This window comes from Onychostoma macrolepis, chromosome 13 (genome assembly GCF_012432095.1).
Source record: "Onychostoma macrolepis isolate SWU-2019 chromosome 13, ASM1243209v1, whole genome shotgun sequence".
Classification (NCBI taxonomy): Eukaryota; Metazoa; Chordata; class Actinopteri; order Cypriniformes; family Cyprinidae; genus Onychostoma; species Onychostoma macrolepis.
In genome coordinates, this window is record NC_081167.1 from 30,379,335 (window position 1) to 30,403,406 (window position 24,072).

The 24,072-nt window shown below is 32.7% G+C and overlaps 3 protein-coding genes across 3 annotated transcripts; 1 reads left to right on the forward strand and 2 right to left on the reverse strand.

Moving 5' to 3' along the window:
* Window positions 1–1,666: 1,666 nt before the first annotated feature.
* cacul1 (CDK2 associated cullin domain 1) lies at window positions 1,667–8,233 on the reverse strand. The gene is made up of 8 exons (XM_058794876.1): window positions 7,919–8,233; window positions 6,705–6,831; window positions 6,522–6,624; window positions 5,522–5,617; window positions 5,220–5,322; window positions 5,043–5,132; window positions 3,326–3,464; window positions 1,667–3,249 (listed from the first exon to the last, which is right to left on the reverse strand). Exons 1-8 carry the CDS (start codon window positions 8,085–8,087, stop codon window positions 3,210–3,212), a joined length of 867 nt encoding a protein of 288 aa, XP_058650859.1. The 5' UTR covers window positions 8,088–8,233; the 3' UTR covers window positions 1,667–3,209.
* Window positions 8,234–9,711: 1,478 nt separating this feature from the next.
* sirt1 (sirtuin 1) lies at window positions 9,712–24,045 on the reverse strand. The gene is made up of 10 exons (XM_058794869.1): window positions 23,997–24,045; window positions 19,046–19,399; window positions 17,819–17,935; window positions 17,179–17,417; window positions 16,939–17,091; window positions 14,907–15,054; window positions 14,727–14,806; window positions 13,809–13,995; window positions 11,817–12,368; window positions 9,712–10,816 (listed from the first exon to the last, which is right to left on the reverse strand). The coding sequence occupies exons 1-10, from the start codon at window positions 24,028–24,030 to the stop codon at window positions 10,536–10,538; spliced, it is 2,145 nt and encodes a 714-aa protein (XP_058650852.1). The 5' UTR covers window positions 24,031–24,045; the 3' UTR covers window positions 9,712–10,535.
* On the forward strand, window positions 20,012–23,071 carry dnajc12 (DnaJ (Hsp40) homolog, subfamily C, member 12). The gene is made up of 5 exons (XM_058794878.1): window positions 20,012–20,235; window positions 20,611–20,689; window positions 21,587–21,726; window positions 21,868–21,979; window positions 22,056–23,071. The coding sequence occupies exons 1-5, from the start codon at window positions 20,158–20,160 to the stop codon at window positions 22,136–22,138; spliced, it is 492 nt and encodes a 163-aa protein (XP_058650861.1). The 5' UTR covers window positions 20,012–20,157; the 3' UTR covers window positions 22,139–23,071.
* Window positions 24,046–24,072: the final 27 nt, after the last annotated feature.

Sequence of the window (24,072 nt, forward strand, 5' to 3'; positions counted from 1 at the left end):
AAGTGTTCTGGTCTGAATCAGGAGAGAAATCTGCACAGATCAAGCAGCGTTTACAAGCCAAAACAGCTCTAAACAAATATGTGGCTGGATTTTGATGTGAGAGACAACAGAGATGCACTTTTTCACTGGAGGAAGCGTTATTATGGACTCGTATTTTAGTTGGAAGTAATTGTTTGAAGTTAAAAACATTTTAATTATGGATTTGTTTCTTTTGGTGGTGTGGATTACTTGTGGATTATTGCGATGTTTTTATCAGCTGTTTGGACTCTCATTCTGACGGCACCCATTCACTGCATGGCGATGGCAAAAGCTTCATTTTGTGCTCCGTGACCCATTTTTGTGTTGGTTTTGAGGTTTATTTTTGAATTATTGTCCTGATGGAAGATCCAAACATGGCCCGTTATAAGATTCAATCAGGTGTAGATTTTTTATCTGTTGGTATTTGATAGAATCCATGATGCCATGTGTCTAAACAAGATGTCCAGGACCTCCAGCAGAAATATAGGCCCACAACATCAAAAATACAGCAGTATATTTCATTGTACACATGGGGTACTTTTTATCCCTGTGTTCACCAAACCCATCTTGAGTGTTTGCTGCTAAAAAGCTCATGTTTTAGTTTCATCTGACCATAGAAGCCAGTCCCATTTGAAGTTCCAGTCGTGTCTGATAACTGAATATGCTGGAGTTTGTTTTTGGATGAGCGAGGAGAATTTTTCTTGAAACCCTCCCAAACAACATGTGCTGATGTAGGTGCTGTTTGACAATTTTTTTTAAGGTTTTCTGACCCCGAGACTCAACTATTTTCTGCAATTCTCCAGCTGTGGTCCTTGTAGAGTCTTTAGCCACTCAAACTCTCCTTCTCACCGTGCATTAGGACGATATAGACACACGTCCTCTTCCAGGCAGTTTTGTAACATTTTATGTTGATTGTAAATTCTTAATTATTGCCCTGATGGTGGAAATGGGAATTTTCACTGCTCTAGCTCTTTTCTTAAAGCCGCTTCACTAATTTGTGAAGCTCAATTATCTTTTTCTGCACATCAGAAATATATTCTTTGTTTTTTCTCATTGTGATGGATGATTAAGGGAATTTGGGCTTTGTTTTCCCTCCTATTTATATTTCTGTGAAACAGGAAGCCACGGCTGGATAATTTCATGTTCATAATCACCCTGGAGAGCTCAAAATTGTGAATTTGAATCGGAATATACTTCAGAGATATTTTACTCATAATAATTTCTAGGGGAACCAATAATTGTGTCCAACGTGTATTTCAGAAAAACATTTATTTCATAATGATATTTTCATTTTAGTTCAATGAAAGGTTAGATTTATGTGAATTTTTTAAATAAAAGATCATTAATAATTCAGGTTTATTTTCACAGCCTTGTTTGATCATATTTACCAAGTGTACCAACAATTCTGATCACGATTGTAGATATTTAGAGATCTGTGAACAAACAAATACAAAATTCAGAGCTGAGCACAACTACAAAAACTCGCATTCACTACAAGATTTCATTCTTTTCCAGGTTTGGAAATGAAATATAAAATTTCCCAATATTTCCAAGTTTACTATGAGAAACTGGGAACTCCATGAATAACATATTCAACTTAATAATGAATTGTCCTGTTTTGCAGACAATTACATTTTTCATTAAATTATTACATGACAATTTTCTCATCAATTATCTTTATTGCAATGCAAAACATACACTGTAATGCTTTTAGAGTTTAACTATAATACAAAACAATAGAAAATTACAAAAACAAGTGAGATGGATCATATTCAATTTGTTAATAACTGATTATTTTCAAGTGTTCTGCTTGCCATTTTGCTCATTTCATACACCGTTTTATAATGAGGTTATAATGAAATTCTCGTAAAAAATATTATTTTACACACACAGCTTTAGTTTAACTGTCTTTAAGCTAAGTTAAACAGAAATTTCCCATAATATGATCAATGTTTCACGTTTTAATCATTTTTATTAAGCCAGAAACAATATTAGAATAACATTATTATGCCTAAATATACTCCATATACTTTGAAATATGAAAATATATGAATAAAATGTGCATTAACTAATGATCTATTTAACATTATATAACTTAATACAGCTTGTTAAAGACTCACTGTAAGTTATTAATAATTTTAATGTCAGATTAAAGTGTTTATTCCAAAAAGTATTTGCTTCGTTTTTGGTTTATAATAATTTTTTATTAAGTTATTATAATAACATTACTATATAATGCTTATATTATACCTCGCATACATTAAAATATGAAAATTTCTGAATAAAATTTGCATTAACTAATGATCTATTTAGCATTATATTATATAATATTGCTTTTTAATGACTTAATGAAAGTTATTACACACAATTCTTGTTTCAGTGTCATGAGTTTATTTCAGATAAATTATTAGCAGCCCTTTATATCACACCTGCATTTCAGATGTCCTTTTTCGGTGCGGTTTTTCACAAACTTTTGAGCTTCCAGATTCAACGTGTGACTTTTCTTCTATTGAAGCGCCAAAAAAAAAAAAAAAAAAAAAAAAAAAAAATCAACAGCTGTCATAATAAATGATTGACTTACATTTCACATTTCACTTAAAAAGGAAAAAAGGCGAACAGCCAAAGGCACGTTATTATTATCTAAAACTGTTTAAAATTACAGTAGTGATCCTAAAACAAAAAAATTAAATAATTGGGTAAAAATCTGGATTTTGAACCCCTTCATTCATCACCCGATAAGACATTCTGGATCCAACATCACGTTACTGCAGTCTATAACCACCCTTACTGAAATCACAGCAAACCGGAGGATTTCACTGAACGACAAAGTAAGGAAAAGTGAGGAGGAAGCGAAAACAGCCCGCTTGATAGAATAAATCAACCTGGAAATATGATAAATACTGTTAAACAAATCCAGACAAGAGAAAAGAGGCAATCCCACAAAGGCCGTAGAGATGATGCTCGTGTTTGTGTAATGTTTTTGTGAACTCTCAAAACAACTGAGAATTCCCAAAGGACTGTATGAAGAGATGAAGTGTCTCTGTATCAGATAAAGTCTGTTGTGAAGTGATTGTTAATGAATTACGTAGGCTTAAATGGCAGCAGCTCGTCGGCGAGTGTATCGGGACGCTTCGTGATCACAGGCGTGTTGGTGTCTTCTCACTGAAGTAGTGTAAACGTCCACTTCGCTGTCACGATTCTTCGCTCGCTCGCTTCCGTGACTGATCGCCCCTGCAAAACAGGTGAAGACGGTCATGTGATCTGGCAGCACTTACAGACACAGCTGGAGGTTTGCAGACAGCGGTACCTGGAGAAGCCGTTGTGAAAAAGCTCCATCTGCAGTTTTTTATCTTGATCGGCGTAATGCGGGAGCTGAGATTCAAGAGCAGGAGGATCGATCTGAGGAATGAATCTAGAGAACAGAGCCGGAGCAAGAGGAACCCAGTCTACAAGAAAACAAAACATGAGCATGAGATCCTAACAGAATGCATCTCGACTTAAAACGCACTACTTAAACTACTCTGGTGCATTTCAAAAAGAAATATGTTAGAAGTGGAAACTGTTGGCAAGACAACCATTTCAATTTGTGGTTATTGTGCACTCAGAACAGCGATTTAATTCAGTAACTTCTTAAAATGCATTTATAGGGCTGTCAATGGATTTATTTATTTATTCACTTTTTAACGCCACGCCAGCATCAAGGCTATTTTCATGGCGATCTCTGAATAAATTATACAAGGTATACAATTAACAAAAGGTTATAAAAGACACTTCAGATGTACTCTAGACAAAAATTCTAAAATACATTCAGGAGATACATTTTTAAATAAATTAGATAAACACACCTCTGAATAAAACCGTTGCCTATTTACATTAAAAACAGTACAATCCAATAAAATATGTTTCACAGTCATTTTAGTTTGGCAAGTTAGGCATGATGGTGGTTCTTCATCTTTTAATAAATATCCATGTGTAAATCTTGTATGACACCTTTCTGTCAATGGATTACTGCATTCAACTGAATTAACTGCATGTATCTTTAGAAGTCAATAGATAGATCGATCTATTTTATCTATTCTATCTATCTACCTACCGTGTGTTTTACATTTGTAATTGCTTGAATAAGAAATAAATATCTATATATTTTTAATTAACATATTTTTGTATTTTATATACATAAATAAATACACACACACACACACACACATATATATACATACATTATATATATATATATGTGTGTGTATATGTGTGTGTGTGTGTATTTATGTATATAAAATACAAAAATATATTAATTAAAAATAGTACTGTTTATAAATAAAAAATTTTAATTAACATATTTTTGTATTTTATATACATAAATACACACACATAATTTTTTTATGTATATAAAATACAAAAATATATTAATTAAAAATAGCACTGTTTATATATAAAAATTTAACTACATGAAATATGAAACAACAAATTTATTGTTGTAAATGAATACAAAAAGTCCTGGTTGTCAGACTTTGTGGAACAGGTTCTTAGTGAGTTTAAAGAGAAAAATGAAGTGAGTTCTGAGAAAAGCTCCAGCATTGTTTGCTTGCAGATGTCTCTTGGATCGATATTTTGTATGCAACCATGCAATTAAATCTAAGTGACTAAAGTGTCCGAATAGTTTTTGGGGCCACTGTAAATGTTGCTTTTCCCCCCCTTTTTATTTATTTATTTTTTTAATTTTTTAAAGAAAGCAGCTACAGCTTAACATACATCTGAAAAACAATAAACAGATAACATTTATTTCTTTATTTGACCCTCTAATTCTAGCACTCTCTATTTTAATTCTATTTTAATATAACAGAGGTATGTTGTACTGGAGAAATGTTTGGTTAATGCAAATGCTGCATGCAAATGACACGAAACAAACCCACTGTAACTGTAATTCACCGATCTGTTCAGAATAACAAACACAGAGACATTTAGCTTCAGCAGAGTCAACTCACACCTGCATTACAACCACAAGGAAAGAAAAATCCTCTCACCTGGCCGGAGGGCGTAAAGACCTTTCACAACACTCGCCATAGTTGATGGTTTGACTTGAAACGGCATGGAATGAGCCTTTTTAAGAAGAGCTGAGGAAAAAACAAAAAAAACCCCACTTGAATTAATATATTTACAAAATGCATTGCAAAGTCAGAAGACTGTGTTTTTGCACTCACGCAGCAGCGTGCTGACGTGTTTCTCTGCTACGTGATCGGAGAAGAGCTTCATGAGATCGTCCCGCAGGTCGCGGTTCAGCTTCGTCTCAATGTAGAACTTGTTCTTTAACAAAATCAGGTTAAAATGCAGATAAATGAATACAGAATTCAGATGATCTTGCAAAACATGGAAAGTGTCACGATAACAATTATATTCAAAAACACAGAGTATTGGCTTTTTTTTGTCAGAACAAGGTACATTGAAAGTATTCAGTGACAGATGCGCTTTCAAAGGCATTCATTTTAGAGTATTGGCATTTTACCATATAGATGAAGACGGGAACGATGCAGTGCAGGGCGGCTGTGTACTGCGTCAGAGCCAGGTTAAAGTTTTCAATTAAATGTTCTGGTGGGCTGGCCTTCAGAAGAGATGAGACAACAGCATTTTATTCATTTTTCCAATTTAGGTATTTATTGTAAAAAAAAAAAAAATATATATATATATATATATATATATATATATATATATATATATATATATATATATATATATATATATATATATATATATATATATATATATATATATATATATATATATTTTTTTTTTTTTTTACAAAATTATAAAAACAATAATAAAATAGAAAATAAATAAAAGTATTTTTATTGACATTTTGAATGTCAAATTATCTTTAATTTAGGCGTTTATTGCTTTGCTTTTTCAAGAAGAAAACAAATAAAATTAATAAAAATAATAATACAATAGAAGATTATTATTATTATTTTTATGAACACATTTTAACAACAAATTTAGGCATCACTGCTTCCTTTTTCTAAAAAAAATAAAAACAACCAAAATCTAATAGAAATTATACAAAAAAAGTATATCTCAAAACATTTATGAACAGATTTTTAATGACAAATTATATTCCATTTAGGCATTCATTATTTTTATTTTTTTTAACAAAAACAGAATTATTAAAATGTATAAAAACATTAGTATAATAGGAAAATAATACAATTAATAAAAAGTTAATTAAAAATGTTTAAACATATTTAAAGAAAAGTTATATGCATTTTAGACATTTATTTTGCTTCTTATAAAAAAAATATATATATGTTTTTTGGTTAAAAAACACGTGAACAAAGATGACTTTATTACAATTTTTAAATAAATTTGAAAAATAATATTTTGCCATGTATATCAATGTATAAATCACAAACATCATATGACTGTGAAAGAACGATGTCATTGGGGTAGATGACTTTATTTACCCACAACAGAAGCACTACAAGCAGGTTTAAATGCGTCTGTGCACTGACCTGTAGCTCAGAAGACACTTGTTCTAGATGAGACGTGATCTTCCACATCAGGTCGTTGTAGAGCAGCTCTGAGTGCTGTTGGCACACGCACTTATAAACGTGACTGGAAGAAGAACACGAGGACGTATTAAAACACACGTGAGCAGCACGCTCGGACTCGTTCAGGAGCGAAGCAGCACTGACCTGTAGATCTGTTCGTATGAGATGGAGATGTGGTCCATCGGGCTTTGAGTGAGCAGATGCTCAATGGCTCGCTCTAGCTTTGGCCAGTAAACCGTCCTGTATTCTTCTGCTGTCATCGCGTTCAAGACTAGACATCGTCACACAAACAGAAGCTTTTACCAAACTACTCTCTATGGCTTACACAAATTCTTTATGAAGTATTTAAAGACATTAATACTTTTATTCAGCAAATATGTGTAAACTGGATAAAAAGACGTTGTTAGAAAAGACTTTTATTTTGAAAATGCTGTTCTTTTTAACTTTTTATTCACCAAAGAATCCTAAAAAAGGTATCACAAAATTAAGCAGCACAACTGTTTCCAACATTGATAATAAATCAGAATGATTTCTGAAAGATCATGTGACACTGAAGAAAAACTGTTGCAATACCATTTCACAATATTACTGCTTTTTTCTCTATTTTTGATCAAATAAATGCAGCCTTGATGAGCAAAAGACACTTTTAAAAAATAAAAACATTAAAAATCTTGCTGATCCCAAACTTTTGAACGGCACTGTAAATAAATATAAATATAAACAACACACATAATTTAAATTATTTATTATTTTGCTTTAAAAAGCAATACAAAATCAATCAAATTAATGAAAAGTAATTTTTATGAACATATATATATATATATATATATATATATACACAAAATTAATAAAAATGTATACAAATAATGATACAATTAATAAAATATTTTATGAACACATTTTAACAACAAATTTAGGCATCACTGCTTCCTTTTTCAAAAAAAAAAAAAAAAATCTAATAGAAATGATAAAAAAGTTAGTTAATAAAGTGCAAGTCTAAAAGGGGCAAGTTTTTTTTTTTTTTTTAAAGAATAGAATTAGCATAGAGTGCACTAGAGTTAGAGGGTCAAATAAAGACGGAAGAGATGTGTTTAGAAGCTGGATAAGGACTGAGCTGCTGGGATTGAGTTGGGCAGGAGGGAACAGTTAATGTAAAAGTCTGTGAAAGTGATTTTGTGTCTCTTCGGGATGAACAATAAAGCTTCTAGAGGCACATAAGTCTGAAGTGAAGAGTTTAGTTAAAGGGCTGCAGAGCCAGAGCTGGGTTTGTAGGCAAACATTAATGACTTGAATCTGATCCGAGCACCTATCGGTAGCCAGCGCAGATTGACAAACAGAGGTTTGTTGGTGTAACTTACGGAACTTGGAAGCGGAGCTGAGCAGCAGCGCAGATGTGGCCGAGCTGTCGGACTCACAGGTGTCACTGCTGGAGTCCGAGTCCACACACACCTGCGCAGGTGAACACACACTCACTGCCTCCGCGCGACAGTTATGATTATCATCCTCGATCCCCTCCATCTCCTCCATGCTGCTGCCGCACTGAGAGAGCTTTAGCAGTCCATGTCTCAAACCCGCTTCAGCTCAGCGATGACAGACGCATGTTTACCGCTTCAGTTTCACTCCTGTTTGTTTTGTTGTCAATCCGAAGCGAGATCCGATACGGACTTCCGTTAAATGGCGGACGTGTCAAAACAACAGTCCGCATGGCAAAATAAAAGTCCATCGCCGGCATAAATATCGAATATTTAATTTTATGTATTTAATTTTATAAATGAAGATTTATTTATTGATTTATTCTAGATTCTGTGACCCTGGACCACAAAACCAGTCATAAGGGTACATTTTCTGAAATTGAGATTTATACACCATCTGAAAGCTGAATAAATAATCTTTCCATTGATGTATGGTTTGTTAGGATCGGACAATATTTGGCTGAGATACAACTATTTGAAAATCTGGAATCTGAGGGTGCAAAAAAATACAAATATAGATAAAATCACCTTTAAAGTTGTCCAAATTAAGTCCTTAGCATTGCATATTACTAATCAAAAATTAAGTTTTGATACATTTACAGTAGGAAATTTACTAAATATCTTCATGGAACATGATCTTTACTTAATATCCTAATGATTTTTGGCATAAAAGAAAAATCAATCATTTTGACCCATACAGTGTATTGTTGGCTATTGCTACAAATATACCCCAGCGACTTAAGTCTGCTTTTGAGCTCCAGGGTCACAAACGAGGACAACAGAAGCAATCAAAACCAACATAAAATTAATTTTGATATAGTTGCCTTTTCTACTGCAATTTTCAAAACTATATTTAAAAAAATATACTGCGAATTTAAAGCAATTAATTAAATACTCTAAGTCTTAATGGATTTGTTATATATAACTATATAAATAACAGGCTAATTAAAATGATGTATTATGTTGTTTTAAAAAACAATACAATATTAATAAAATATAACAAAATTAATAAAATATCAATTATTAAGAAAAATTAACAAGTTAATAAGAAGTAAGTTTATGAACAAAATGCATTAAATTCTATTTAATTTAAGCATTATTAATGTATTTTTGTTAATAAAAATGTTTAATTTTAATTAATGGATTTGTAATTGACTTTTTTAAACAACACACTTGCTAGATCTATTACTTAATTTACCTACAACAATGTTAATATTTAAAACTATACATATGCGTTTTCCGCCAAATAAAGCTGCAAAGTCAGTTATTTAATCAAGGATTTTATCAAGGATTATTTATTTAGTAATAACACTAAATTTTTGCTAGTTGCCTGCAGTCCAGGTTCATCAAGATGCTCTTTAAACACCAAGTCATCTATTACATCCTTTAACTTAAAACTATTAATTGAAATTTGCTTTAATAAAACTTGTAACCTCATAATTCAAACACTAGAATAAATGTAGAATACAGTACATATTTTTAAAAATACAACTGTATGAAATAGTTTCATACACTATAGTTTCACACGACCCTCTACTTAAACACAGCTTCAACTGATCATTCTGCAAACTCTTCAGTATTTTATTACCAAGCAAAATACTTCTCTATCATTCTTAATTAAAACTTGCATGCATCATGTACAGTGTTTAGCTCAAGGATGAGTGATGAGTCAAAAATGCTACATTGGTGAAGTCTGTATTTGGTGACAAAAGTATTCATTTACTCTTTTGCAGCATCGCCAATCTGCATTAACGTAAACACAAAATCTGACATGAAAATTCTTATTTTTGAACATTAAAGAAATGAGATTATGAATAAACAACCAAAACTGCATCAACTGCACGAGGGAATCATGAAATCGTGTTGCTCTTATAACTTAACAGTGTTATAAAGATTTTAATGCCAGGTTAACGAGAGCAGGAAAAGACACCGCATTTAAGAAACCAACCAACATCGACAGCCATATTAACCAAAAACTGATTCAGAACTTACTAAGTGCTTGAGGACTTTGAGTGTGAATGCATGTAAATAATGTCTTTCTATAGGTTTAAAAACTGAAAACTAATGGAAAACATCCGTTTGACGACTATCAAACTTTACTGGGTATAAAAGACTTCAACAGTAGGCTGACCGGAGCTGCCAAATGTCTGAAAATGCCACAGTTTGGTGCACATGCTGGACACACTGAACAGATCCAACGAGAAAATATGAAAAATATGAAAACGATACAGAAAAAGTGATCTTTGGTTTGAAAATCATTCCCTTTTTTATCCCAAGCGATTACATGGCAAGTTCAATTCTCAGGCAGAAACATTCACCAGAATTAAACGTATATTTTACAAAATGCAAAAATACAAAAAGACTGGTGGTAAACCAAAAGAAAGGTTTATAAGCCGAACAAAAGAAAGAAGTCGCATGCATTAGAAGACATAACAGGGAGGGAGGAAATACAAAAATATATAAAACAGACTTGAGCACATTGAATGCAGCTAGTGCTAGTGAGTTATTGTGTGGTTTGTAGGTCTGTTTCTGCTGTGCAGTCTGTTTGAAGGCGTTTGTGTTCACTGTCCTGTACTGTCTCTGCGAGGCTGTCTGTGTTTTTGTCCGTCACCGGTGCTTCGTCTTCCTCCACGTCGCTGTCTTCATTTTCCAAAGCGTCCGCGCTGTAGCGAGAGCCGTCACTGTCGCTGCCGCAGGAACTGGACGACTCGTCCTCTGAACTCGAGTAAACCTCGGCGCCGTGGAAAATGTAGCGGTTCGGTGCTTGAAATAAATACTGCGAGGCTGCAAAAACAGAAAAATAACTAATGAAAACTTTCCAGAAATAAATCTCTGATAGCTTTGGTTTTAAGCATCTTTTATATGAACAGTGACTTGCGTCAAACGACCTAATGTGATTTTAACACGTAATACTTAATCATTCAAAAATATAATAAAAACAACATCATAATCTAAATATAATAAGTAACATTTATCCTAAGAACTATTTATAAATAAAACATAATAAAATATATTAATATAATATAAATAAACTACATAAACAATAAAAATATATAATAAATAACATTTATAATAAAAAAAATTGTATGTATGCAAATAATTTTAGTGCTGTCAAACATTTAATTGCATCCAAAATAAAAGTTTGTTTACATAGTATGTGTGTGTGCTGTGTTTATTTATTATGTATATAGAAATACACACCAATGCATGTATATTTAAGAAAAATGTTACGTTTATATAAAATATAAATGATATGAATATAAATATATACATGTAAATATTTTAAATATGTACTGTGTGTGTATTTATATATACATAATAAATATACACAGTACACACACATATATTATGTAAATAAAAACTTTTATTTTGGATGCGATTAATCGTGATTAATTTCACAGCACTAATATATATTTATATTTATTATAAATGAAAACATAAAAAGTATATTAATATAATGTAAATTACATAAATATACATACAAAAAACATTTATATTAAAAACATGATACATATACACACACATACATACATATATATATATATATATATATATATAATTAAATATAATAAAAATAATATGTCTAGATATAATAAAAATATACTGTAAAATATAAATATAATAAATAAATATAGCACATAAAGAATTATGCTATTTAATTTTGATTAAAGATTAATTTGATGATTTTTGTGTAATTTGCAATAAAATGCACTAATAAATCATTCTTAATAACAGCAGGAACATCTCAAAAATGTGTTTAAAAAAATAAATAAAATGATTTTACCTCCGAGTCGTTTGCTGATTGGACTCTGACAGATTCGGCTTCTCCAGCATCGTCTCCGCAATTCAACATGTTGGCGATCTGCTGTTTCTTCCTCCTTCAGGTCATCAGTAGTGTCCAGTGCTGCTCTCCTCTCCGGACAGGGGCTCGCTGTCTGTGGAGAATGTTCTTTCGGGTTGGAGTCTAACTGGTCTGCGTTAGTTTCCGGTAACAGCTCTGGATGAGGGCTTGTTCTTCTGGCTGCTGGGGAAGATGCTGTTTGCGGTTCCTCCTCCTTAGGAGACAGTGAATTCTGACATTCAGTGATTGGGGCGTCCTCTGACGCTCCTGTGACGGGCCCCTGAGCGTCTGTGGACGGGCTCTGAGCAGACGGTTTCTCCGTGATCTCGCTGAGACGGGACGAGCTGAAGCACAGCTGCTCGAAGTCGCCACCCAGACGATGGCAGAGTTCGTTCACGATGACGTCACAGTCTCCGAGCAGCTCCACGTCGAAGTTCAGGTGCGGCAGCGGCTCGCGGTTGATCAGGACTTGAGGCACGTCATGAGGTATGGAGCCTTTAGAGAGACAAATATCATTTCACTATATGTGACCCTGGAGCTCAAAAGCAGTCTTAAGTCGCTGGGGTATATTTGTAGCAATAGCCAACAATACATTGTATTGGTCAAAATTATAAATTTTTCTTTTATGCCTAAAATCATTAGAATATTAAGTAAAGATCATGTTCCATGAAGATATTTTGTAAAATTCCTACCGTGAATGTATAAAAACTTAATTTTTGATTAGTAATATGCATTGCTAAGAACTTCATTTGGACAACTTTAAAGGTGATTTTCTCAATATTTAGATTTTTTGCTCCCTCAGATTCCAGATTTTCAAATAGTTGTATCTCAGCCAAATATTGTCCGATCCTAACAAACCATACATCAATGGAAAGATTATTTATTCCGCATTTTAGGTTTTGTGGTCCAGGGTCACATATATTTTCCATACTAGAGTTCATGAGTTGATGAAAAGACATTTATTAAATCATAAAAAGTGTTACATTTAAATAAATGAATTTAAAATGAAGTAAAAATACAACACACAAAAAAAATTAAGAATATTATTAAAAGAACATTTAAAATATTATAAAAAGTACATTTATAATGTTGGCAAAGAGTTTTTGAAAACCTTAAACTTTACACAAATAAATATCGTATTGCTTTGGTTTTAAGCATCTTTTACATGAACAATTTTTCCTTTAAATAAAAATAAAAAATAACATTTATTTTAATTTTTATAAATTAAATCATTTATTTTTATTTTATTTAAATACATTATATAAATACTAATTCAAAATTTAATCATATTAAAGTGTATATTGTATAATATTCAAAGTATATTGTTTAATAATATTAAAAACATACACAAAATTACATCAAGTATGCAATCTTAAAACAAAATTGAACAATTACTTAAAGATTTAAGAATATTTTAAAAGTAATAAATATAATTAATAAAAAGAAAAAAACGGGAAAGTATTACCTTGTTTGCCTGCATGTCATGTGACAATTAATCAACATGAGAGAACGGTGAACATGCAAATGTGTTTTTAAATAATTTAAATAATATCTCAGGGGAACTAAAATGAGAAAATATAGCTGACAAAAATGTTTGGGAATCACTGATGATACCATCTTTAGTATCCGTTAAATTGCTGGTTAAACTTCAAAAACAATATTCTTCATCTGAAAACACTCAAATCTCATTTGTGCGTGTGCATATTCTAATCTAGAGCGTAAAGAAGAATTACTTTGAGAGTCTCAACCTGATCTGATGTGTCATATCTGAATATACTCAAAATAGAAAATCCTAAGTTCTGAGTTATCATCATATGATCATGCGCAACAGCTTTCATTTTTACACTCAAAAGCAACCCAAATTACTGCAGACACAAAAAAAAAATAAATTAAAATAAATAAATCACAGAAAAAAAAACAAGAGTTGGAACGTACTGGGTATGAGAGCCACTGGCCGAACTTTCAGTGAGGAGCCGATGACGATGAGAAGATCCACCTCATCTTTATCCTGCTTCATGGCTCTGTGGAAAAATTCTGGAAGGTTCTCGCCAAAGAAGACAATGTCTGGTTTCATGATAGCATACGGGACATCTGACGGACACCTCGGACAGTGAGGAACAACCTGCAACAGAACAACACGGTTTCACGAGCCGCAACACAATTGCAAGCACATATTAAAGGAATAGTTCACCCAATAATGAAATTTTCAGCAAATTTTACTCAAGGCCGTCTAAGATGTAGATCTAGATGAGTTTGTTTCTTCATCAGATTTGTAGAAATGTAGCATTGCATCAGTGTCTCAGCAATGGATGCTCTGCAGTGAATGGGTGCCGTCAGAATGAGAGTCCAAACAGCTGATAATAACTTTAAACCATTGCTTCCAGATAAAAAATGAGTCCATAATTTCCAGTGAAAAAGTCCAAGCTATTTTGGACTGTTTTGGCTTGTAAACGGTGCTTAATGTTGATCCGTGCAGATTTCTCTCCTGATTCAGACCAGACCGCTTTTTCACTGGAGGAAGCGTTATTATGGGCTCATGTTTTAACCAGAAGCAATGGTTCGAAGTTAAAAACATCTTAATGATGGATTTTTTTCAGCTTTTGTCTTCTCCAGATGGACTGGAGTGGTGTGGATTATTGTGATGTTTTTATCAGCTGTTTGGACTCTCGTTCTGACGGCACCCATTCACTGCAGAGCATCCATTGCTGAGACACTGATGCAATGCTACATTTCTCCAAATCTGATGAAGAAACAAACTCATCCTAATCTTGGATGATCTGAAGGTGATCGCATTTTTAGCAAAGTTTCATTTTTGGGTGAACTATTCCTTTAAATTTTCATACTCAAGCATACCTGGTTGAATATATCCTCCCTTATGGCTTCACAGTCAACCTTATGTTTACAGACAAGACAGGAAGCAGTCGCAAAGGAACCTAAAATAATTAGTAAAAAACAGAGGATAATAAAAGAGTCTAGATACTGACAGAATGAATGAATATCTAGGTTTAAATAAGGTATTAGGGGCAGATATACCATGACACTGAATGATCTTCTGGATTCCAGCCACCTGCTCCAGTGTGTCGATATTCTGAGTGTAGTTCCTCAGTAACCTTCCCTTCTTATCCAGCATTGATATGAACCTGTGACACGGAGACGGCTGGAACTGTCCTGGGTAGATTTCCTAAAGTATAAGCAAACAGAGAATATTGTTATTTATGCAGTTTTTATACATAAATGTATGCAAATGCATAAATGTAAATGCAAACCTTTATGGCAAGACAACTGCTGAACAGGGTAACAGATCTCGTACTTTCCCCGGATGATTAATCGCAGTACATTAAGACAATTGTTTTCTACTACAAGTTTTCTGAAATGTCACGTTTTGATATGCAAACAGTGCATTATATAATTAAATGTCCAATAATTTGCATACATTTCCAGAACGGAAATCTGAACATTCAGGTTCAAAATTCTTGTTTGATTTTGTTTACATATTACAGTTAAAGGGGTAGTTCACCCAAAAATAAAAATTCTGTCATTAATTACTCATCCTCACGTTGTTCCAAATCCCTAAGACTTTCATTCATCTTTGAAACAGAAATTAAGATATTTTTGATGAAATATAAGAGCTTTCTGACCGAAAGCTAACTGAAATGTTCCTAGGCCCATAAAGGTACACTGTAAAAAACATTCCGTAAAATAAACAGTAAAAAAAAACCTGGCAGCTGTGGTTGCCAAAATTTTACTGTAAAAATACAGTTTTATGGATTTAACATTTAAAAACCGTATTTCATTAACTGATATAATGTTAATATACCAACACACATTATACTGAAATAATGCAATAAACATTAATTTAACAACATTAGATGTAACATACAACCCTAATTTACATAACTGGTAAGAAAAAACTAAGAAGAAACGTAGTTTTTATCAACAACAAAAAAAACATCAAATGTGAAATGTAACGCATGGAATATCAATTTAGGTTTTTTCACTGTAAATTATACATTCTTTTTCACTTCCAAAAACTGTGCGTTACTGTAAAATTACATGTAACGTCCAACACAGTTTTTCATCAGATATAGTACGGGAACTTACTGTTAACCAATTAATAGGTTTTTACTCTAGCATTTTTACAGTCTTTTCTCGTTAAAATCACAGTCATTGTTTTACAGTGTAGTAATTAAGGACATTGATTAAATAGTCCATTCAACCATAATGTTATGAAGCTACGAGAATACTTTTGTGTAAATAAAACAAAAATAACGACTTTATTCAACAATTTCTTGCCTTCCGTGTCAGTTTTCGACACGCGTTCACAACAGTACGATGCATGTGTGTGTATTCCTCTGCTTGCACACAAGGTGCAGTCGTTATTTTTGTTTTCTTTGCACACAAAAAGTATTCTTTTAGCTTCGTAAAATTATGGTTGAACTACTGATGTCACATGAACTATTTTGTTGATGTTCTTGGTACCTTTCTGGGCCTTGAACATGGTAGGACCCTTGCTGTCTACGGAGGGTCAGAAAGCTCTCAAATTTCATCAAAAATATCTTAATTTGTGTTCAGAAGATGAACGAAGGTCTTACAGGTTTGGAACGACACGATGGTGAGTAATTAATGACAGAATTTGCATTTTTGGGTGAACTCTCCCAGAAAAAAAAAAAATCACCATGTTTTAGGAGTAAAATATTGCATATCAGGTAAATGGTACATGAACAAACCCCTCTGTAAAAGCCTTTGGAATATTGATGGGAATAAAACTGTAAAGTTTGTTGTATGCAAGTTTTACTGAAGTGGAGAAAAAAAAAAAAAAGTTTTTAAAGATAAGTATTGTAAATGAAATTTACAGATGCATATAGATAAAGTGCAATAAAATAAACACTTAAAACTGTGTTTAGGATTTTTTCTTTCCACTATGGAAACAAAATAGATCAAATTCACCAGTGCATTAAAAACTATGGGTTTGCTTGTAGTGTCCTGCGTTATTTAAAAATGTATCGTTACAGTAATTGTTTTCCATTCTTTGCTGAAATGCAAATGAGAAGGCAGTGTATCGGACCTTGGCAAATTTGAAAAAAGGCCTTGGATCTCTTCTAAAGTAGTCTATGTCAAACATGGCTTGAGGATCAGGAAGGTCAGGAAAGTCCACAGCGAGTCGAGCGTATATGCCGTCTCTCGACCGAAAGTCAGGAATCCCACAAGAAACAGACACCTGTGGAGGAACAAGAGCAACAAGTCAATATTTGATAGACTGGACACATACTCAGAGTGCGTCTGAAAGTAAAAATCACAAACACACCCCAGCGCCTGTGAGCACTAGTATCTTCTTCCTCTCGTTCAGGAGCCGGACGACGTCCTCTAATGTGTTGATGTCTTTGCGTTTCTTTCTTTTGGGCGGTTCTGAGATGTTGATGATGATCTGCCACAGCGTCATGTCGTCGAGATCCGGAGGAAGGACCGTTTCGGGAAGCAGGTCTTTCAAAATGGCCCTCGGGTCGGTTCCTCTCATGATGTGCTGCTGAATGAACCGATACGAGCCTAAAAGAGAACCAAGCTTTCATTTAATTCACAAAACACAAAATTTGCACAACGTATATTGTGAATTGTGCACTACGGCCACATCTGCTTTCATGGCAAACAAAGATTATACATTAGAAAAACAATACAGTAGTACACAATACAAAATACAAAAATTAAATAAAGCTGTACCACATCCTGTCAATATAAACATTAAGATGTTATCATGAGGATGGCTCGAATCTGTTGAGAATAATTTTGTGTGCATGTATTTAAAATTTTTGTATACAAAATTCTATAAAAGATTCTTTAAAATTTACTTCTGAAAGAAATTGTAAAAGTTTTTCTAGGTCCATCTTATAAAACAAGTCCTTAAGTGTTTTGCACTACAGACGACGGAGGATGAAACTAGTTAAACTGACCGATCTGTGGTTGAGGCGTCCAGTCACTGGAGCTGGCGTGAGACGAGCAGTCATCATCATCGTGAAGAAGATCAGGAGATGTGAAGCCATTGGGATGGACTCCTTCGTCAATTAGGTCTGTGAGCGAACCACACAAAAACACGATTTCAGATCGATCTCTGTTTATACAGAGGAATATCAGCAACAATAGCAGCATAATACAACTGGCTTTGCTGTATTCCACTACACTACATGGTTACTATGCACATTTTCTTTGACTTAGTGCTTATAATAATAGTTTTGTTCAAATTTAATTCTATAAATCACTTATTTTATATTTCTTTGAAGAAAATTGATTTTAATAAATAAACAAGGAGAGTATTATTGATTGGTACAGAAGTTACAGCTTCATACATTAGCATGAAGAACAAGAATGCATTATTATAGTGACTAAATACATTTTAATAAAGTATGTAACTAACTGTACAAATAACGTATGAAATATTTTGTTGACATGACAAGTCAAAAAAGTGACAGAAGTGTGACATGCCCTCTAAAATTAATAATAATAATAATAATAATAATAATAATAATAACTGAATAGGTAAATAATAAAATAAAATAGAATTTACTTAGTAACTATATTACATAATAAAACACTTAAGTATAAAAAACACTTAAAAATAAGTTATTAAATAATTATTCAAACCCAACAGATAACCACAACAATACTATTTAATAATAGACTAATTAAATAATACAAGATTAAAAATAATATTTACTTAATAAATATTTAAGCTATATAAAATAATAAAATACACAAATCAATAAAATCTAAATATAGATAACAAAATATTTAATAATAATAAAATTGCATAATATAATACACACTTAAATGTAAAACATAAAACCTTTTAAAACAAGTTTTTATAATATTAAATAATTATTTAAACTCCACAGATGATGATGATAACACTAATAACTAAATAATTCAATGTTAATAAAAATATATAAATTGTATAAAAACTATATAATTATTATTATAAAACCATAAAAAAACACGAAAAAGTTGCTATTATATTAAATAAACATACAAACAGCACAAATGTAAAAACAAGGTAAAACTGAGTGTAACGTTACATGTATTAAACCTGACTGTTAGCTTAGCATGAGAGAAATCAATTAAAAAACTCCCAAAATAACCAGTAAATTATAAAAAATAAATCACTGGGGAACGCAATGCTGTACCGGAGAGCTCGGGCTCGGGCTCGGGTTCTGGTTCTGGTTCGGTGAGGTTGTTGTTGTTGTTCAGTGAGGCCTGATGATGGGACTCGTCCATCAGCGCCAGTTCCGCCTCCACCGGCTCGGTTCCGCCGGCTGCGTCGTGCTCCGGGTCACCGCGCGGATCCAGGACTCTCGGTCTCTTCGGAAGCGGCTCGGCGGCGTCGGCGGCTTCGGCCCGTTTATTTTCGCCGTCCGCCATCTTCGCCAGAGAGTGAACGACCGGAGGAGGAGCGCGGGAGAACTTCCGGTAATGATGTGACGTCACGTCACGAGCAGCTGGACCGAGCGCACGCGACGTCCGCAGAAATACACTGTTACCTAAACACAAAACATTTTGGAATTGACTTACCTACCAATAAAGTCAAAGAAGTTACTTATAAAGTTATTCATTTAATTTAATTTATCCAGTCTTAAGAGTTTTTAAAGGGATGGAAAATACGTTTGCATTTATTTATTTAGTGTTAAACACACAACATTAAAAATTAATTTAACTGGTAAATATATTTTTATTGTATGGAAATAAGAGTTTAGAAAATAAATTGATGATTTGCTTTATGTATGAAAACTACTATAAACACTTGAAACCTTTTCTTTTGTTTATTTATTTATTTAAAATCCCTGTTCTACATTTAAACAAACAAATAATATGCTGTGTCCCTACAGAACATGTGTTGTAAAATTTAAATTTGACATTTAAAGTACTTTATTGCCATTATTATGTTTACATACAATACCATGGTGTTCTATAAATTACAAGACACTCTTTTTGAATTTACGTCAAAAATACCATGGTAACATGTCGAAATGTCAGGGTAATACTTGATAATTCAGCCCAATTGAATTATTATCTGTGTCAAACTCGTTTTGTTTTTACTATTTAACAGATTTAAATCACAAGTATGGTATTTTAGTATGAGTCAGCGCGTGTGCGTCACGCAGGCCATTTAAAAGCACGTCTACCGTAAAGCGCCAAATACTACCGCGCATGCGCGCTCTGTTGGCTGCGGCCGCCTGGCAGAAGCACTAGTTTACGGGAGTTTACGGTACTTTCGATGTTGTAGTTGAGTGTAGGAGGCATGGAGGCGATACTGAACTGCAGAAAGGAGGATTTGGAGGATTATTACGGGCTTCTCGGCTGCGATGAACTCTCAACGGTAAACACACAACTTATTGCAACTCATAACAGTTCATTTAGGGCTTGAGTTTCACTATTTCTCCTAGTTTATTACGGTGTCTTTAAGGGCAAGGTTTAACTATAATAATCGCTATTGCAACATATGTCTGTTCATTTAATCTTTTTTAAACAGTGTTAAAATATTTGATAATTGCATTAACGTGCATGTGACAGAAGAAGTTTTTTTACACATCTAATGATGACAGCAGAACAGCCTGTTGCTTTTGTGTCAGAGACATCATGCTGGTAATAGTAATTGATTAAAGACATGCACATGCAGAAGCAAACAGACTTTTCATTGAGTCATTACATGCTAATCTTGACACAAATGTATATATATATGCATGTTCCATAGACTGAACAGATTGTCAATGAGTTTAAAGTGAGAGCTCTGGCCTGCCACCCCGACAAACACCCAGAGAACCCCAAAGCAGGTAGAGATAATAATTCATATTTTTGTGCAAAGATGTAATCTATTTCTTTTGGTTTTGCATTAAGAGAGAAACTGAGACATGTTGCACCAATACCATAGTGCTCTGAAATGCACCACAGTTCTGAATGATTACCATATTAATGTACTTTTTAATTAGTTGCAATGAATTTTGTCCAAAAACATTCACAGTTGTCGATTGATTTAGGTCTTCCAATAGGCAATGACCGATATAATGCCAGATCTTAGACAATTATTGACCTCTAATTGTTTAAATCTGTTTAAAAAAACAATTTAGTCATTCTTATAAAATCATGAATTAAATAAAAATGAAATAATGTCATTCATTTTACAATAAAAAGTAATTTAAATAGTTTAAAGCTATATTTAAATATAATTTATAAAATAATTAAAAGAAATGTATTTAGTAAGTCCTGTAAAATCATGAAAGATTTAAATAAAATGAAAGGGATTTAATTTACAATACAAATGCAATTTACAATGAATTAAAAATACTTTAAATTTCAAAATTAATTTACAATAAATAAATAAATACAAATAAAATATTTAAAAATCATTTTTAGTGGATTGTGTTGGCACAGTTTTGATAATGAATAACTAAAATACTTTTGGTGTTTTTAAATAAATTTATATTAAAGTTTATATTAAATATTTGTTAATTAAGTAATTTATATTTTTGTCTTATATTTTATTTATTTTTGGTTTGCACTAAGCTAAACTAACATGATGAAAGATTACAAAGTCGAATCATTTTGCTTTTCTCCACTCGTTCACAGTAAGACCAGCAACATTAATGAAGGAAGTAACTAGATGAAGTAAAAAAGTTTCTTCATTCTGAACGTCACTTTTGCGAGCGTTTGAATCCGTTACTTTTTTGCAGTGGAGGAGTTCCAGAAGTTACAGGAGGCTAAAGAGGTTCTCACGGATGAGAAGAAAAGAAAGAATTACGATCTCTGGCTCAGAAGTCAAATTGCAATCCCGTTCAGCGAGTGGCAAGCGCTCAGCGACTCTGTTAAAACAGTGAGTGTTATTAGTCGCTGCTTTGAATGACAGGACGCTGATGATGCATGGGAATAACACTGCATTCTGTCATGCAACAAATTGTATATTTGTTACAATTTATAATAACTCGTTAATGTGTTTCCTAAAATGACATTTCAGTCAATGCATTGGGCCATGAGGAGCAAGAAAGAGCCGATGCTTGAGGCTGCAAAAGATCCAGATCCAGTGAACGTGAATGGAGCGAAACCGTCTGAACCGTCACCGCCATCCAGTAAGAGATTGCTTTTTCATGGCTATTCACAATTCTTCAGTTATTTGTTTTTTACCGTAATGTTTCTGTTTCACAGATGATTATTGGCATCACAGGTTTCGCTGGGCTGGTGAAGCTCCCTCAGGCCTTTTACAGAAGTTCAGGAACTATGAAATATAAAAGCGTATTTTCTGTCGTTCTATTCTTTGCTTTTGTGAGCAAGTGCATGCATTCCAAACATAGAGGAAAGCATCAGAACTGACCAATCATTTACCACGTCTCCCCATTATGCATAACATTGACTTTGTCTGTTTTTGTTTGTTTTGTAGAAAGGTAAGATATGTTGACATTAAAGTTCAGCAGTGATGCTTCCTATGCCTTAAATGCCCAATCAGAATGATTTTTAGTTGAAATATGAGTAAAACATGTTTTCAAGCCTGCAGATTTGCACTAGAAATGATTATAAAGTTTATTTTAATAAATATAATGTGTAATTAATAATGCATTTTAAATTAAATAATATATATATATGAATAAAAATAGCATTCAATTAATATACATACTGTATAAGCCAGTAGTGTCTTAAAAATATCACTTTTGAATTCATAATTATATTTATGTTCAGAAAAAGAAATAGAAAAGTGTTTATCATATGAGCTCCATGTGCAATCAGCATTTTGAGGCAAATATGTGTGTTTGTGTCCATTTACATAACAAGTGTTATAGCTGTGTGTGTGTGTGTGTTGTGCTTAATTGTCAGTCCATGTTGCATAAATAAAACAAGCTATACTGTGGAATAGGACAAAAAAATGTAGAAGTCATTATTTTTACATATGGAACCAATCCTAAAGAGATTTAAAGGGAAAGTATCCTCTAAAACTCTATTAAGATTCTACTGGACAAACTTTAAATTTGACAACATAACTGAAAGTTGTCATTTGAGTGTATCTAGTAAAATGTTATTTTAAATCAAATCACTTAGAATAGTTTATTCAGTAGAATCTCATTTGATTCTTATTCAAGGGCGTAGAATTTAGTAAGGATGCTATGACATGTCCCCACCAACATCCAGCGACTACTGTATTGTCCCGAGCAATAATTTATTAAATATATGTACGGAAGAACTGTTGTTGTAATTTCTGGTGCATCTGAAATAGGTCACACCATTGGTAAAAGTTAAAGAAATAAACGGTGCACTTTCAAGGACTCTATAGATGTGCAGAGTAAGAACATATAAGAGCCGAAGTGTTTGAAACATACGAGCACAGTTCAGCTGAATGATGAAGTTTACCCTCTTTAACTTTCTCCCATTTGCTCTTTTTACTTTGACTATCACTCTATACACACCTACTACAATCAGATACAGCAATCATTTCTTAAATACTTTTTACAAGATATACTGATAAATTGAACATTCACGTCAATGTTATGAGAGACTGGATGCTTTCAACTGATTTCTATTGAACTGCAGCTCAAACTGTTTCAAATCTAGTGAATTAAGCTACAAACTCCATCATGAAGCACAATGTTTCCATCTAACATGTATTTTGAGCTGCAGCTCGTTATATTAATAGTGTTTCACTAAAGGCATTTTTTTTAAATGCTTTTATTTAATCTGTAATTTTTTTTTTTTGACAACTACATTTTATTTGTGTATTATTTTAATTGTATTAATTTATTTTTAATTTTTCTATTTAATCTTTTTAAATCTAGATTTTTCTTCTGACGGAACTAAAGGCATTTTTCATTAATCTATTATTATTTTAACTATTTTTTATTTAAACTTTAAATTTTCACTAATTTACTATTATTTTTATATTTATTATATTATATACTATTATATTTATTTTTTATTTAATCTATTTAAATCTGTCGGTTTTCCTTCCGACGTGACTAAAGGCGTTTTTTCATTCATTTATTATTATTTATTTATTTAATTGCATTTTATTTGAATATTTTTGTTTCATCTGTTAAATCTGAAGTAAAGGCAGTCGGAACAGATTTCACTTTTATTTGACTGTCCTCTCCAGTTACACACCTGTCCGCTCTTCCTCAACGGCGTCTTCATTCATTGGTCAAAGTCCAGCGGATCCTCTCTTTGATTGGTCCGTCCC